The sequence below is a fragment of the Elgaria multicarinata genome, chromosome 1, assembly GCF_023053635.1.
Source record: "Elgaria multicarinata webbii isolate HBS135686 ecotype San Diego chromosome 1, rElgMul1.1.pri, whole genome shotgun sequence".
Classification (NCBI taxonomy): Eukaryota; Metazoa; Chordata; class Lepidosauria; order Squamata; family Anguidae; genus Elgaria; species Elgaria multicarinata.
The window spans coordinates 99034711-99053043 of record NC_086171.1 but is presented as its reverse complement, the minus strand read 5'-3'; the positions used below and the strand labels follow the sequence as shown (position 1 = coordinate 99053043).

The following is an 18333-nucleotide window of genomic DNA, read 5'->3' as shown; positions in this document are numbered from 1 at the left end:
AGTGATCACCGCATTGATTTCAAGGTGTTTACAGATTGACTTCTTTATTGTCTGCTCCAGAATTTTCCCAGGGATGGATGTCAGACTGACTGGTCTGTAGTTCCCAGGTTCCTCCTTTTTGCCCTTTTTGAAGGTAGGGAACTACGTGAGCCCTCCTCCAGTCATCCGGCACCTCACCCGTCTTCCATGATTTTGCAAAGATAATAGACAAAGGTTCTGAGAGTTCTTCCGCTAGCTCCTTCATTACTCTAGAATGCAGTTCATCGGGCCCTGGAGATTTGAACTCATTCAAGGAAATTAGGTGTTCTTTGACCATTTGTTTATCAATCTCAAACTGCAATCCTGCCCCCTCAACTTCTGCTTCACTTTTTACAGGGAGGTCATAGACCTGCTTTTGGGAGAAGACTGAGCCAAAGTAGGAATTGAGCACTTCAGCCTTTTCTTTGTCATCTGTTATCAATTTGCCATCCTCATTAAGCAGTTGAACCACCATTTCTTTCCTCTGTCTTTTACTACTCACGTATCTGAAGAAAGTCTTTTTATTGCTTTTAGCATCCCGCGCTAATCTCATCTCATTCACAGCTTTAGCCTTCCTGATGCCATTTCGGCACTTCTGTGCTACTGTACCCTTCTTTTGTAGCCTGTCCTTCGTTCCACTTCCTATATGTATCCTTTTTTGTTTTCAGGTCATCTCTAAGCTTTTTGTGGAGCCACATTGGATTTCTCTGTTGTCTTCTATCTTTTCTCCTTGTTGGAATTGTTTGTAACTGTGCCTTTAAAATTTCCTTTTTTAAATACTCCCACCCATCCTGCACTCCTTTTCTCATTAGGCTCACTTGCCATGGGACCTTACTTATCATAGTTCTGAGTTTATTAAAATCAGCTTTCCTAAAATCCAGAGTATGTGTATGGCTACACTCAACTTTTGTCTCCTTCATAATCAAGAATTCAAGTATGACGTGGTCACTTTCCCCCAGAGTTCCCGTAACTGCCACTTTATCCACTAAGTCATCCCTATTGATCAATATCAAGTCAAGGATTGCCGATCCTCTAGTTCCTTCCTCCACTTTCTGTAGGAGAAAGTTATCACCCACACATGTCAGGAATTTCTTGGAAGGGCCACTTTTGGCAGTATTGTTGATGGTCTTTGAGCAGCCTCAAGCACTTGCATCAGTTTTGGAGGGAGAGTTACTGGCTGTTCTCCGGATCCTCCAAGCCATAAGCTTGAGGGTATTCATATCCAGATGCCAAATCCGACCCTTGTCTCTGGAAATCAGGTTTGGTACTGAAGGAAGTCAACAGAAGTGTTCTTCAGCTAAGTTGCATAGGGGCGCGAACTAAGGTTGTCTGGGCCACCACGGAGCTATTATGATGGTATTTGTTCCATTTGATGTGAACTTTGCCACCACTCGAGTTAGCATTGGAAAAGGTGGGAAAAGGTAACACAGTTCCCCACTCCGTTGGCTGAGGAAGGCACCTCCAAGCGACCGTATCTTGCCCTAGTGCAAAAATTTCCACAGATGGAGAACGGAGTGAGACATTTCCCATTTGTGAATGTCCCGAAAGGTTCGGCTGAGCCTAGAGAACTTTCTTCCCCAGCAATGTGTGCTGATGCCAGGACTATCCCCTTTGGAATGACCCAGTTGAAAATGTCGAATGTTAACTGGAGAAGACAGGAAGAGTGTGTCCCACCTTGTTTGTTTAGGTACCAGACTACGGTGGTATTGTCCGCTAGTACCTGAACATGGTGGTGTTGAAACTTGGTTTCGGAGAGAAGCATTTTCTTCACCTCCAGCAGACTGATATGGAGACGATGTTCAGTTTCAGACCAAAGTCCCTGTATCTTCAGTTGATTGCAATAAGCACTCTAGCCTATCGTGGAGGCGTCGGTAGTCAAAATCCTGGAGGGGCCTGTTATAAAAATGGCATTCCCTGAAGAAAGTAGTCCGGTACTGTCCACCAATGAAGTGTACTCACCACTTTGTGTGGTATCGACAACCAAACTCGATGAACTCTCTGGATCGTAACGATGGAGGAGGAACTGCTGCAGTGGCCTCATACTGAGTCTGGCCCACTGTACAACATATATGGTGGCTGCCAGAAATCCAAGGAGCCGTTGGATTAGAATTGCTGTCACAAGCCTATTCTGAAGCAGCTGGGATATGAGAGTTATGTAGGCCATTGCTCTTAGTCTTGGTAGAAAAGCTCGGCCTTTCCTCGAGTCCAATTCTACTCCTATAAAGGGAATCCTTTGAGAAGGTTGGAATGAGGATTTCTCTACATTGGCACACAGGCCCAGGGAATCTAGTGTCTGTAGCACGAATTCTATGTCTCACGTTGCTTGCTCCTCGGGCGATGCTACTATAAGCTAGTCGTCCAGGTAGGGATAAAGTTCCACTCTTCTCACCCAGAGGTGGCCAAATACTGCAGCCATAAATTTGGTAAACACCCTGGGGGCTGCCACTAGTCTGAATGGTAGGACCATGAACTGGAACATCTCAGAACCAATAATGAAACATAGGTACTTCTGGTGCTCTGGGTGGATCGCTATGTGAAAATAAGCATCCTTGAGATCTAAAGAGGTAAACCAACGGTCCTTTTTGAGTAACGGCAGGTTTGAAGAAAGCGTGACCATCCAGAATTTCCTGGTGATGATAAATGAGTTGAGATCTCTCAGGTCTAAGATAGGTCGGAGTCCTCTGTCCCATTTCGGTACCGTGAAATAACGGGAGAAGAAGCTGTCTTCCGTATGATATGGCGTAACATTCCAAATAGCACTCTTTTGAAGCAGGGTGACGGTTTCCTTGTAGAACCTCTGAAAGAGGGATGATACGTACAGTATCGACGGGAGGAAGGACTCCAAATTCTATTCAGGTCCCATGTTTTATGATCACGAAGACCCATTTGTCTGATGTTATCGATGTCCAGTTTGGGAGAAACTGAGCGAAAGCATTCCCACATTGTGGAGAGTGGTGAAGAAGCAGAAAGTCAAAGACGCCGCTTTTGTGAGTTGTCGGTTCTACTGCGGGTTTGACGAAAATGTGAGGAAGGAAACGTTTTCTTTTGATGATGCTGTGGTTGTTGTTGATTCTGGAACCAAGGAGCACGGTCTTGAGGCTGCCATAGTTGGTAAGGGGAGGAGGTTGGAATCTGCAACGCCAGCGAAGGGTCCCTTGAAGGGAGCAAGTCTCAACCACATGAGAGTCTCCAAAACAAAGCAGGCAGAGAGAATGTCTGTCGGTGAGAGGGACCTTACTTCCACAGAGGGTACATTTTTTGAAGAGCACCCTCAATGCCATAAGGATATGAAGCATAAAATGGCAGAGCAAGACGCTGAAGGAGTGTCTCACAGGAGAAGGGTTTTTTTTTAATTTTAATTTTAGAAAAGGTAAGAAGGAGAAATGGAGATGAAGAAACAAAAACGAAAAGGGTATAACTCAGCAAAGACAGACAGTTGAGAAAAGTTCTCTAAGAGCAAAGCTCCCGACGAGGCACCTTAGTCGGCAGTCAAAAGAGAACTGAGGGGAAAGGCGGGAACTCGTTGGAGTATGCGCAGTAGGACAATGGGGGATGGGTTCCCACCCAAAATGATACACCACTATAGAAACTTCCTGAACAAGGCTCCGCACAAGCGCAGAGCCTATATGTGTGATGCACAGAGACCACAAAGAAGAACTTGTGTAGACTAAACAGTTTCTTACACTCCAGCATTGGCCATTTAACAGAACTAATGACTGGGGCCCAGTCATTACAAACTCAATTTTGGGGAAGAGCCTATGTTATGAAGAAGGGATATTCAATAGTGTAAGAATGCATCTTAAAACATCTCTTGCCCTGTCTGAAAGGATCCCTAATATGGCTCCTGAACATTAAGCTATTGTAAGGTGGAAATTCTGTAGTTCCTTCCCTGCCATATATGGTGGAAAATGGAAGCATAGAAACATAGAATGGTAAAGTTGGAAGGGGCCTACAAGGCCATCGAGTCCAACCCCCTGCTCAATGCAGGAATCCACCTTAAAGCAGAGCTTTCTAAACTTTTCATGTTGGTGACACACTTTTTAGACATGCATCATTTCACGACACAGTAATTCAGTTTTACTAGCAAACCGAAGGTTAAACTTAACCCTTATAAGAGATACGGACACATACATAAATTGTAATAACGAAATGTATGGGGACACAACATATCTCATGAAAACCTTTCATTTATATTTTAAAAAATATATGATTTGCAAGATGATAACATACATTTACAAGACTTTTCACACTGAACCAATTTTGTCAAGCTGCGATCGAGCGGTGGTTGAGATGGTGCTCTATCAAAAAACTGGACCCATGGAATTTCTTGGAAGTGACGCAGAATCAGCTGTTTCGACCCAATTATGCATATTGCACATGCACAGTACCTGTATGATCCCTCGACCGTGGTGTGCATACACGGAAATGACGGAAGGGGAATATACTAGTGCACCATACTAATCAGCACCTTTGCTGCGTAAAAATGCATGCAAGTTGGTATTGCTTATTTCACATAGACTCAGAGGTTTCTCGTTATGTACGCGTGACACACCTACACACTGCAGCTGACACACTAATGTGTCACGACACACAGTTTGGAAAGCTCTGCCTTAAAGCATCCCTGACAAATGGCTGTACAGCTGCTTCTTGAATGCCTCTACAGTGGGAGAGCCCACAACCTCCCTAGGTAACTGGTTCCATTGTCGTACTGCTCTAACAGTCAGGAGGTGTTTCCTGATGTCCAGCTAGAATCTGGCTTCTTGTAACTTGAGCCCATTGCTCCATATCCTGCAAGACCTTTCCCCCATAAATTACAATTCATGTAATTTACAGTAGTCTCTGATCTGGCTTAAGATTATCTGTTTAGAGGTAAGAATGAGGCACAGAGCGGGGCTTTCCTCACCACCTAATAGCAGAAGATTAAGCACCACCTTCTGCATTAGAAGTGCAGGATCTAACTCTTTTTTCAATAAACAGGTGACTGGAAGGTGCTGTCTCCCCAGTTGCAAGCAGGATTTCCTCTTCTCCACAAGCTAGCAAGAGCATATGTGTGGACTGAACATGTTATGAAATGAGGGTAGTATACACAAAAACGGTATTTGTTTATATGAATAGTTATAACTGCCTGTGGCAGATAGTACAAACAGTATGACCTGGACATAGCAGTTGTCTACAGCTGTGGTCACCTAGTTCACCTAGGGTTACTCATAGTGACAAAAATGTCTGGTATAAATTAGTGCTGGGTAAAAATGAGTCTCACCCACAAGACTGTAACATACCTCCAAGATCAGGGCCCTTTGTCTGTCTGCTGTAGACTCCAGTAAATGGCACTTAAAAAGAGCATTTTCCTCTTTAACTCGTTCTGCTCTTGCTTCTGCTGTCTCCTCTATGTGGTAGGTCTGAGAGAAAAGCCAGAGGAATTATAACTTAAGAGTAGCAAACCATGTGGTTAAAACAATGACTGCTGCTACCATGGAAGTTAGAAGGGCATTGAGCTACTAACTGCTGTGCTGGCTCAGTTTGTCCGTAGAAGAGGAAGTTGCTCACCCTACTTGCAGCGTCACACATGCACACATGCTGGACCTTCCACTTCAATGAGGGAGGGGTTAGATCAGTTCCCACGCTAAAGCGCTAGAATGTTCTGAATTGAGCTCTGTACAGGTCCAGATCCCACAGCTTTGATTTTATTAATTTTCATTTATCAGCTGCCTTGAGGTCCTACTGTCAGGCTGAAAGGCGTGATATAGGTAGATATTTAAAATAAATGTGTGGAATTGCAGACACCACAAAGAAGTGATTTTGCTTAGGGTCCTTACATGTGTACAGTGAAAGAAACAAATCCGTCTCATCACTAAGAAGACATGATTCTGCAATGCAAAAGGCATTTGGGCTGCACAGCTAAGGGTTTTGGATTATGCTCCTAGCTTCTAAAAAGGCTCTGTTTGGTTGCGAATGCAATGAGTTGGATCCAGATTTTCTGCCAGAACTGGGCTGGCGGAAGCAGACTTCCCTGTTTGCACCTCCTCACGGTAGACCTTGCAGCCCCCCGCGAATGTTACACAGAAGGGTGCGCTGGGCTGTGGTGTAGGGGGAGATCCCCGTGAATCTGGTGGAGGCGCCTGTGAGTGGAGCTCTTCCATCAACAGGAGGCAAATTCTGGATCCATCTCCAGCTGTCTTGCATGCTTGGTTTAGGAAACATTAATTTCAAAATGGAAACACCGACATCAGCAGTAAGTCGTCAATTTCATGTAAAAAAATATATATACCTTTGACAGGAAGCCAACAACTTTGCTTTTAATTTCTTCAGAGTTTAGACACTGGGGAAGTATGGCTTCGTGGCTTGTTCCCTTAATACAAAAAAAGGGAGGAGGGTGCAAATACAAACCAACATTGTTACTCAATTACTTCAATAGGAGCAAGAATCCAGGTGAATCCAGGAATGGCTACAAAACTACAGGAAATGGTTGGCACCAGTGGAGTTTACAATGAAACTGCATGAATATGATTCAGGCAGTTGCTAGCATTCAGGCTCCTAAATCTTGCCTTCCATTATTTTTATTGCTGATTGATACAGGTATTTTAATGTTACTATTTAAAAATTCCATGACTGACTCTGTACACTGTACCTATGGTAACTTATGAAAACACCCTCAACCCAAATAAGTAGAGTTGTTGTCTAGAAGTCACAAGCTTCTCTCTCTCTATTCTGCCCTTCTCCATTCATTTGTCATCTTTTAAAGGCGCAAGCGTTTACAGTCATCCCCTACTGTAACTTAGACCACTTCCGGCTAAAGATAAGCAGTTCATGGTTCCTGGTCTTATTAGTTAGTCTTCATTAAGAACTATTGAAAGCAATGAATGTTAAAGACAGGTTGCTTACCTGTAACTGTAGTTCTTCGAGTGGTCATCTGTGCAGTCACACATATGGGCTCTGCGCCTGCGCAGGGCCAGCTCCGGAAACTTCTCTAGCTGAAAACGTTTTAGGCGGGAACCCCAGACCGTCCACTGAGCATGCTCAGGGGTTCCCGCCTAATCCCCTCAGTTCCTGAAACCGCCTAAACAGTCTCACTGAGGAGAACCACCAGGTGATCAAAACTTAATGACACCATAGTGGGGACGGTGGGAGGGTTGTGTGACTGCACAGATGACCACTCGAAGAACTACAGTTACAGGTAAGCAACCTGTCTTTCTTCTTCATGGTCTCTGTGCATCACACATATGGGCGAATAACAAGCTGACTTACCAGAGGCGGGTGGTGTCAGGTGGTAAAAGTAACTCAAAGTATTGCTGATAAGACGGCACGCCCAAAAGCACAGTCCCTACGTGCTCTGATGTCCAGGCGATAGTGACTGGCGAAAGTCAGAGGTGTTGACCAGGTGGCCGCTTTACAGAGGTCTGATAAAGCAATTCCTCTTTCGAATGCCGTAGAGGTGGCAACTCCTCTTGTGGAGTGAGAACGCACTCTACCCTCCAACGGGAGGCCAGCAAGTTCATAGGCTAATTTAATGGTCTGTACGACCCAAGCAGATATTCTCTGTGAAGATACTTGAAGTCCTTTCTGTTTGCCCCCGTAACAAACAAAAAGTCTTTGAGATCTCCGGAAAATAGCAGTTCCAGACTGATAGAAAGCAAGGGCTCTTCTAACGTCCAATGTGTGAAGGGTTGACTCAAGTGGCGACGTCGGCGCAGGAAAAAAAAAACTTGGCAGAATGATATTCTGACCAACATGAAACGATGATACAGCCTTTGGGAGGAAGGCTGGGTCAGGTCTAAGGACCACCTTGTCAGCGTGGAAAACTGTATAAGGTGGGTCTATGCGGAGTGCTGCTAGCTCTGATGAACGTCTAGCAGACGTAATGGCAACTAGAAATACAACCTTGAAAGTTAGTAAACGAAGGTCCGTAGTTGCCAACGGTTCAAAAGGCTTGCCAGACAATGCCTTGAATGGAAAGGCTCCATTGCTGAACGAAGGGGTGGAACTGTATCTTTCATCCCTTTCATAAAGCGCTTAACTAGTGGATGAGTGAAGACCGAACAGCCCTGAATCCATAAATGTGAGGCAGAAATCGCTGCCAGATAAACTCTAAGTGAGGAAAACTTAAGGCCTCTTTTAAACAAGGAAAAAAGGAAAGTGAGGATGGTGGAAATAGGCGCTGAAAGGGGTTTCTCATTCCTGCTTAGTGCAAAGGAGGAGAAAGCTTCCCAATTGGCAGCATATGACTTTCTAGTCGCTGGTTTCCTAGCTGCTAGGATTATGTCCCATATATCAGGGGGTAAGGATTGACAGTCTAACATTGTGGTTTCTACTATGAGGTCCAGAGAGCTCAATAAATTGAGGATTAGTCCCACTGCCTTCGATAGCATCCTCTTCTAAGATGCTACTAGAAGCCAGTTGTCTAAATATAGGTAGACTTTCACCCTGTGTAGGCAATGAACTGCCATATATTTTGCAACATTCGGTGGGTTGTGCTTAGGTCCAAAAGAAGCACCCAAACTGGAACATATTGGTACCTATGATAAACCCAAGGTACCTCTGGTGAGTGTTCTGAATGGCTATATGGAAGTAAGCATACTTTTAAGTGTGTGAGGGCAAAACATACTCCCTTCTGAGGAGCAGCATTAAGGACAGTGTGTCATCTGTAATTTGCTGGTTCTGACGCAGGAAATAAGATGAGCGATGGGATTGAACAACCCTTCACCGTCGAATGGCAGGTCCTCAATCTAGCTTACAGAGTGAGACATGCTAATCATAGGTATGTATGAGAAATGCCAGAGCGCGCACCACTGCTCTCAACTCACAGTTGGTGAGGCAACAGGTCATGTTAAGTTGCTGACGAGAGGAAAAGTTGTTATCTGGACATCATAACTAGATAGTGTATTACTCTGGGGCCCAAAGCAGATGAATATGTTCTGTGACCTAGTAGGTACAACCTATATGTTCTGAAAACTCCCCTTGGGAAAAACTGAACTAATATAGAATTGGAACATGGGTGCGTAAAGAAAAACCCCAGTGTCCAGTACTGGACCTTATGTAAAGATTCTGCCCTTTCCAATGTCAGAGCCATCAAAGAGCCTTCCAGGAATTTTTAACTGTCAGAAGCGGTGTTGGAAGGAAAAATAACAATATTGGAGTTGGCCTCTCAGTACATACAGTGTGAGATTTATTTACAGAGTTATGTGTCTCAATTCCGAGTCATCCTCAATGATCGGGAAGTGGTATAAGTCCTCTGAAGGAGGTTCTGCCCTGTGTAGGCACTACATCATGAGGTGATACAGACGAGAGCAATGTTGAGACCGACTGATAGTCCTCAAAGGATTGAGGGGAATCAGGTCTATTCTTATGCTCCAACTCATCTTCCCCAAGTTGATCTCCTGATGCCCCACAGAATGGGGGTGGAATGGGGAAGAGCTATGTAATTGTACTGACGCATTGTGGCTATAACAGCTGAGCCCTGTGTATACCAGTCACAATGACAGTGATCTCGGTTGTATGTGTCCCCATCACAGTACTGATGCCAGTATCCATGCTTGTATGGTATTCTCAGGAGACGTGGCCCATTTGACATTGTGTCTCCTCCTCTCACAAGGAAGGGGGGGCAAAAATGATGACATCAGACATCAAGGTAATAAAACGCTCTCCATTGAAAGCAAAGCACTCAGAGTGTAGAGACTCTGGAGGGAGACCCTGAAATTGGTAGTTCACCTGCAAGGGATATACTGCCTGATGTGGTGGATAGATGTCCATTGGCTTTGGAGGGGAGCGAGATCACATCTCCCCTCTGACATTGAAGCTGCATGCGAGATGCCACTCTTGGTATCAAGAGTCAGCGTTTGTACCAAAGAAGCTATTAATGTTATTGCCAATCTCGGTATCAAGGGTTCCAGCCTTGGTACTGAAGAAACCAGTTATGTTATTGTCATTCTCAGTACCAAAAATTCCAGTCTTGGTACCAAAGAAACCAGTTATGTTATTGTCTGTCTCAGTATTGAGAATTCCAGCGTCTGTACTGAAGATGCTAGTTATGTTATTGCCACTCTTGGTATCGACGGTTTCAGTCTGTGTACCGAAGAAGCTAGATATATTGTTGCCAGTCTCTGTATTGAGAGATTCAGTCTCAGTACCGAAGAAGCTAGTTATATTGTTGCCAGTCTCGGTATTGAGAGCAGTCTCGGTACCGAGAGGTTTCAGGCTCGGTACTGAAGAAGCTAGTTATGTTGTTGCTACTGAGGAGGCCACCCATGGGGACTCTAACAGTAGTGGTTAGATCTGGCTTCCATACAGCCTTGGAATGAGGCTTTTGTTGTTGTTGTATGTCCCAAAGGCTTAAGTGACCTGGCCTTCCTAAATATCGGGCCTTCTAGATATCTCTTTTGTTGCAGATACAGCTAGAGAGCATCCAGTATTTGAAGGTCGGAATGACCCATGGTTAGAGTCAGGGTCCGAGGACGCTGAGGGGACATAGGCTGAGGAGTCTCCGCAATGAGTGGCTGCAATGATTGCTTTGGAGAATCCGTGGCTTCTAGAGCATTTTTCCTCAGAATCGCCATTACACGTTTAGCCCTCAGAAGGCTTAAGCGACAGGTCTCGATGATGCGAGCCTCTCCCAAACAAATCGAGAGAATATCTGTCTGTTGGGGGAGCTTGCTGACACATCTTCAGAAAAAAGGCCTTAACAGCCATGCGAGCCCTCCCTGATGCGATCCCAGATCACTGGAGGGCGAAATAGCAATAATAAATTAAGACTTTGGTGGGCGATCCCAGGCATGTCGGTATGGAGACATCGATCGGTACCGATGTCTGTCGGTACCGACTGGCGGAGGCAGCCCCTCTCGGTATCGAGGGGAAGCGGGGACCCGGTTCACCATTGCATAGTCCAAAGAGGAGTCTCTTATTTCACCCTCTGAAACAGATGCCATTAAAGCGGGGTCCTCTACCGGTACTGTAACTATTTGGAAGGGTGATGGTACCGGGGAGTCCAGAGCTTCCTCAACTTGCGGTGTTGGCAAGGTCAATACCGGCGGTGACAACGGTGTTGCCCGTTTCGGTATTGAATAGGACCTCGGTAGCGAAAGCCTCCTTATCGGGCTCTTCGGTATCGGAGGGGACCTTTATAGTGATGATCTCGGTATCGGGCTCCTCAGTACTGTAGTAGACTTCGGTAGCGAAGTTCTCGGTATCAGACTCTTAGGTATCGACGAAGCTGGATTGGCTAATTTTGTCTTTGCATATTTAGCCTTCAGCTTGCTCTTTTTCTTTTGGGGTTCTTCTGCCCCATTGTGCTCTCTCGCTCTCTTAGAGATTTTCTTTGCTACTTTTTAGAAGCGGAATGAGAGGAGGTAGGGGGAACCGATAGGGCTTCACTCCGAGTAGGAGGAGGTTGGGGCATTGACTCCATTTTGTTAGAAGTAGAAACTCGAGCTGGTCTCGGTTTATCTACTGTCACCAAGGCCCTTTCCCAGAGAATCGCCCGAAGGCGGTCTGAGCGGTTTTTTCAAGCTTGCCTCGAGAATTTTAAGCAAAACACGCAGGATTCAACTACGTGTGCTTCCCCCAAGCACAATAAACACAACGAATGTCCATCCGTCTGGGAGATCTTTTGTCCACAGGATGAACACTTTTTGAAGAGTCCTGTTTGTGCCATAGGCACCTAACTACTAATAAGAAATATAAGGGGGGAAAATATTATTATTATTTATTTTATATATAGAAAAGTTAGAAAAACTGGAGAAGAAAAAGGAAGAAAAAACGACAGTTTTCAGCAAAAAGGTAAAAACCTAACCTAGAAGTCTCCAAGAAAGCTGTTGACCCACAGGTGGTTGAAGAGAACTGAGGAGATAGGGCGGGAACCCCTGAGCATGCTCAGTGGACGGTGGGGGAGGGGTTCCCGCCTAAAAATGTTTTCAGCTAGTGAAGTTTCCGGAGCTGGCCCCACACAGGCGCAGAGCCCATATGTGTGATGCACAGAGACCACAAAGAAGAAGTAGCATGTTTTGCAAGAGGCAAAATCTCCTTTCATTAAACCAGTTCAAGGGAACCCCTGGCTCTCGGACATTCTCCAGCTGGCCCACAGAGGCTTTCACTCCCTCTGCAGGCTCCGCACAGGCTTGGGGAGGGGAATCCCCCTGAGCACGCCCCTCCCAGTGAAGAGAGCAGGCAGCACAGAAAGTGCTCTGCTAAGGCCATGCCTTTCCCCTTCATGTAGGACATGGTGAGACTGGAAAGCTCCAGCTGCAGCTTTGGCCAGGGCCACTTCCCAATCGGGGAGGACACGAGAGGAGTGAAATGCCAGCTGGCGTTCCAACCACTGTTTCATGTCACATTAATAGCATTGGGGGCACAGCCATGCTCCCTGAGATCACCTGGCCTGCAGAGATCTGGTCCCCTGCTCCAACTCAGTCCCCCTCCCCTGCAAAAAACTGTAATATCAGAAAAAAATGCTTCTAATTTATCCAAATTGCAGTTTAAATGAGACCTTGAGGGAGGGCATGTGCCACTACTAGTTCTCACCAGAGATCCAGGGCTCTTGCCCTGGAGTTCAGTCACTTCAGGAGTGTACAAGAGAGCTTGTAAACCGCCCAGAGAGCTTCGGCTGTGGGGCGGTATAAAAATGTAATAAATAAATAAATAAATAAATACAACCTGAGGCCACCAGGGGTGCCGATTCTTTCACTGCCACTAAATTCCCTGCCATTTGTACTCTCTCTAATCCGGTGGTTCCCAAAGTGGACAGTACCGCATGGGGGGCGTTAAGAGGCATGGGGCGGCAGGGGGGTGCTCAAGGTGGTCTTTTCCGAGAAGCGCATCTCTAAAAGGTCTTAAAACCCAGGGGCATTTTATGGGAGAAGGTAGTTTGGTCCCAAGCCATATAGGGGAAGAATCCACACATGTATTAATACTGTTTAAGAAGAGTCCTTTTAACGGTGAATTGAAATGTTTCAAAAGCACCAAAACGCTAATGAAGACACATACCCTGCTTGGTCTGCCCCGCCACGCCGGCTGCAAAACAGAGGCATTCGCTATCTTTTCCCTCCCTCCCTCCCTCCCTCCCTCGGCAAGCCTGTGGCAGGTGCTTCGGATTTTGAATAAATATTCAATTACTTGTTACTGTTTTGAATTTTATTGTTATTATCTTCCTTAGTGGGTCGTTAAAAACTTCTATTCTGAATAATGTTTTTTACAGTGTAGGGTAGGGGGCACTGGGCATGAGTTTGTGGAACCAAGGGGGCGGTTACCTGAAAAAGTTTGGGAAGCACTGCTCTAAACCCTTTCCCAGAGATCCTCGCATTGATAGATCAGTGTGTGTCATGTGTGCGTATGTCATGTGTGTCTACATGTGTTCATTACATGCAGCTCTCGGGGGCATAAAGGTTGTGCACCCATTAATCACCTGCAAACAAACTTAGCTGGATTGAGTCCTTTTAAGTACTACTAACACTGATGAGAATCAAGTATGGTCTTGAACCTGCTCAATTTTAGCTGGATTATGTTCATTTCCCCCCCCCCCCCCACAAACCCCCCCCCCCACTAACAAGCACAGCTGGGCTTCCTCTTACCTCTGCAAACTGAGTGAATGCCTCTATGGCATGCTGTTGAATCAGCCAGTTACTGCTGGCCAGCAAAGCAGCAAACAGACAGGACAACTTGGATAGCAACTGTACCTAACAAGTGGATAATGAAGTTATCATTTCTTTTTAAGTCAGTATATGTCCCATTTCCCTTATTTTCCTAGCAATCATAACTAGAAAGACAGCCCAGATATAGCTCTCAGAACTACAGCCATGGAAGTCCATGGCTGTCTTTGCTTGCCAAAGAATCAGCATTTCTCACTCTCCAAAATAAATCCAACAAACAGGTTTGCAATATACCACCCAGGCTGTCTAAATTCATACATGTACAGTAGCCCACTACATCCAACAGGAGAAATGGAAAACTGTCAGGTGTCAATGACTTTTGAGCTAAAATAAACTCCAGGGGTAATGTAAAAGGGGTACGTACATTTCTGTCCCTGGGGTCTGTACCACCTGTACTATGTCTATCATCTAGGATTTCTAAAAAGTATCAGGAATTTGGGATTCTCATGATTAATGTACTCTAGACGTGGTGGCCACAATTGAAAAAATAATCTCTCAGTCTACATATCCCCTATAAATAGCACATACAGAAGGAAGTAACAGAATAATAATCCAATGTATTTACCTGTAAATCGGGTGGAACACAGGATTTCCCCATTGAAGAGAGAAAATCTAAAACTGCAGTGAGAACATGATCTGGGGGATTTAGCTGGAGGATGGATATTTGTAGTGCAAGTACCTACAGGAAGAGAGAATTTTACATATCACTGAAGATCAGGAAGATTACAGAAAGTAAATTTGTTACACTGAGAAGAGAGAATGTCCAAAATTGCCCATTAAAAAATCAGGATTCAACTGAAGGCTCACAGATATTGCTCCCTTTCCTCCATTTACATCATGAACTCCTCCTGCCACACAGTGACTTTCTATATACACGGATGCTAACCATGAGGGCTGTGTGGGCTGGGCTGGAGGGAATCACTTCAGAATCCTCCTTGTTAGCGCCGATGCTTTTTCCAAAGGAACCTTGATCAGTGAAGTACGCACATCTGTGTTTAACACAGACACACAACCGACGCATGATACAAGACATGGCAGAAGCCAGATTGACCTAGAAGGTGGCACCTTCCCCTCCTTGTTCCAAGCAGCCAAGGAGAAAGTGCTGGAGGAGGAGCTTGATTCTGGTTGTGGGGACTTGGTGGAACTCCACATAGTTGACGAGGGAGACAGTGCAGCCACCCACTGTACAAGCACCAGGGAGACGCCATCTCCCAGTGAGTGGTGGTTCTCAAGCCATTTTTGGAAGCCCTGAGAGCTGTTACTGCCTGCTGCGGCAGCGGCAGACAGGCAGGCAGTAACAAAAAGCAATGAAACACTGAAATGGCTTCCGATGACGTTCATTCCATTTTCCTCCCAGAACCGCTGTGATTTGAAGTAAAAAGGTGAAGTCATTCCCTGAAGCCACACTTAATTGCACCCACTCTTCTGCCTCCCCTCCCACTTCTCTCTGCTGGCATTTTCCATTTCTGAAGAATTTGGAGGTGGTTGTGGGAGCTCAAAAACGTTATCAGATTTGTCTGTAAAGGCAAAAATGGAAAAACCTGGTTCCCCAGTTTTGGGACCAGTCTGGGGCAGTCTAAACACCTCCAAACCCTTGTTCAAAGATTTTGCACAGCCCTACTAACTATGCTTAATCTTCTTAACTATATTTTCAAAACTGCTTCATATTCCAGTTGAGTAAACAAGGTTAGAATACCCCGGTAGAGCTGACCATGGTTTACCAGGACTAAGGCCAATAACCAGGATCAAGGGCAATAAAGGAGGGAAGGGGAAGGAATTCAGGCCAGAGAAAGGAGGAGGAGAAGGGAACACAAAACCCAGGCCCACTCACAGTCTTCTAAGCACAGTTAAGAGATCCACACACACACACACACACAGGCCGTGCTCCTCCAAATAAAATACACACAAAGGCCCTTGCAATCATTCCTTCTTTCCAACTCACACAATTCTTTTCTCCTGCCATCCTGTGATCCTGTATCAGAAGATGCAAGCTGTTATTTGTGAGTGTGCTACAAACCAGCAGTTACCTAATAACCTCATGAAGTACAGAAACATGAATTCTAACCCGGCATCTTGAGGGCTAGAGAGACTAAGAACAGAAAATAGGGACACAATATTCTCATACCGTCACGTACCAGGTTCATTCTGTGGCAGAAGAATGACGGGGGAACGCTTCTGCCATAAACAGCAGCAATTGGCTTTTTATGCCTGCCCACCACACAATGTCTTACCTGAATTAGCAACTGAGGCTCTAACATGTGGGTGAAGAGCTGCAGGAGGCGAAGCGTCAAGCCAAAGGCCTGCTGAAGACAGGACAGGACGGGAACCTTCAGCGGACAAAAAGAACATCACAGCTTCAGAGCATCCCCCATTTCTAGAGAAGCAAACTACAAGATTCCTGGAACTACCCATATTAGCATTAGATCTCCACAAGCTGCTACATCCCAGCCCAGTTCTAATTGTCAGAGGAGGCCAAAAAAAAAGATGTTTAGTAACAACAGCTTCACACATTATGGTTAGCAAATGCTCACCACCATCACCACCCACAAGCAAATAAACTGGAGAAATTTCTCCATTCACTTGCATGGGGGAGAGAGAGAAGAGGGGGGGAAGGAAGAAAGAGAGAGAGACGGAGAAAGAAAAGAGCGGAATCATTGAGCGAGAGAAAAGAGAAGCCAGAGAGAGAAATGGTGTGTGTGTGTGCATGCCCCCCACACACTTCAAACACGGGGGGGGGGGCGCTCCCAACATTGTTGTGATTATTCACTTCCACTCCTCACCACAGCAGTGGGTTTGTGGCAGCGCCCAGGACACTGTTTCAACACTCCCAGTGTATTCCTACAAGCCAAAAAAGGTTGCCTTAAATAGTAAATACTGTAGCTTACATGGCAAGCAAGGTGCTCTAATGCGCCTGCTATGGTAACAAAAAAACCTTTAATAACGTCTACTATTCATTCTCTCTTTCTCTCTCATAGATACACACACACACACACTTTCGGGAGTCTTGTTTCCTCTCTCTGAAGCCCTCTTGCTAAAGCAGACAAACGGCATCCATCTACCCTAATATAACATATCCCATCTGAAGAAGGGAGGACAAGACGACGCAGCAACAAGTGGAGGGAAATAAAATGTCCTTACTTGTGTGGAATGTAGAACTACCAAAAACTGGCGCAGAGCACCAACGAGTGCCGTTCGCTGACCCTCCTCCTCTACTATCTCCCCAGCAGTCTGGCACATGGACAGCAAGGCAGAAAGAGCCGTGTTCTAGCAGAGCAGGAAAGAGATGGGAGCAGTTAGGAACACCTCAGGGGTTGAACTCCGAAGCACAAACATTGCCATGACATGGAGCTTTAATGGAACAGTTTTACAAGGTTAAACTCACAGAGGCAAAACTTATTAGCAGAAAAGGAGTGGGTTTGGATGACACAATAGTCAGCAGTTGATTAAACAGTTCACAGTAGACTAAATAGTCAACCATTGACTACTGTCAGGGGAAAAATACGCCACGGTTAGTTGTTTCCCCGAAATAACCAATGCAAATAACAGTGTGGAGAGTTGATTATCTGCACAACCACGAATTACTGCGGTGGGGCGGGCTCCGTTGATTATTTCCCCAGAGGGGCTCTATAGGCAGGGGAAATAATCCCGTCCCAGGAGCGCTTGGGGAGCGGCCGATCGCGCCGTCCCTTGGTGTGTCGCCACGATCGGTGGCTCCCCATGCGCTTCCCAGGACAGGCACACACCATCCCTGGGTGGGGTGCTGCCAATCGTGGCGCCCCACATGTTGCCAGGGACGTGCATGTCCCTTGCCCCAGGGGAAGTGCTGTTGACTGGGGACGGGAGACAGGAACTCCTGCTGCTGCTTGAAAGCAGCAGGAGCTCCTAGCGTCCCCAGTCACCAGCACTTTGTGGCGACGGAAGGCAGGGCGCAGGAGGAGTGAGTGCATCCTCCTGCATCCTGCCCTCCGTTCACGATTTGTTGCTATGCCGAGGGTGGGGGGACGTTGTCAGGGAGACTCTACTGACAGTCTCTCTCTCTGCCCTCGGCCTCACAACAAATGGAGGAGGAGGCATTGCGGAGGGATACCATCCCCTCACAGGGGATCATATCACTCTGCAACACCTCCTTCCCCAGTGGGCCATAGCAACAAGGAGCGGGGCGGACCCTTGTTGCTATGGCCCTGCCAAAAGGAGGCAGTGGGGCGAAGGGATCTCCTCTCCTGTCAGGAGAGATCGCTCCGTCACTTCTTGCTGCGGTGTCAGATGTGGCGAAAGACGTGACACCACCGTCGCCGTAGCAAGAAGGAGGTGACAGAGGGATCTCCTCAACTCCGGCAGTTGTTGCTATGGTGATGGCTGTGACGCGTCTTTCATCACGGCTGCCGCCATAGCAAGAAGGAGGTGGCAGAGGGATCTCATCTTCTGTCAGGAAATGAAATCGCTCCGCCTTCTTCTTGTGACAGCCACGGCACGTCTTTCATCATGGCCTTCGCTGTAGCAAGAAGGAGGCGTGCTGTGTTTCTCCCCCACCCAGCCCCACGGAATGGCAGGGCCCCAATATGGTGAGCAGGAACCAGCGCCACCATTCAGTGGGGAGAGTGGGGAGAGTGCAATAGCCACACACGCCTTTATAGCCTACTCCATGAATGACAATTAGCATGTCACCCAAGCGTGACATGCT

The 18333-nt window shown here is 46.3% G+C and overlaps 1 protein-coding gene across 1 annotated transcript in view; it reads right to left on the bottom strand.

Annotated features, from left to right (window-relative positions):
* FIRRM (FIGNL1 interacting regulator of recombination and mitosis) overlaps positions 1 to 18333 on the bottom strand; it is a 58996-nt gene that overhangs the window by 9141 nt on the left and 31522 nt on the right. The window contains exons 18-23 of the mRNA XM_063133447.1: positions 16791 to 16916; positions 15884 to 15979; positions 14218 to 14331; positions 13575 to 13679; positions 6287 to 6367; positions 5298 to 5417 (exon numbers count right to left, since the gene is read on the bottom strand). Coding sequence (XP_062989517.1) covers positions 5298 to 5417; positions 6287 to 6367; positions 13575 to 13679; positions 14218 to 14331; positions 15884 to 15979; positions 16791 to 16916 — 642 coding nt within the window. The remainder of the gene's footprint in view (positions 1 to 5297; positions 5418 to 6286; positions 6368 to 13574; positions 13680 to 14217; positions 14332 to 15883; positions 15980 to 16790; positions 16917 to 18333) is intronic.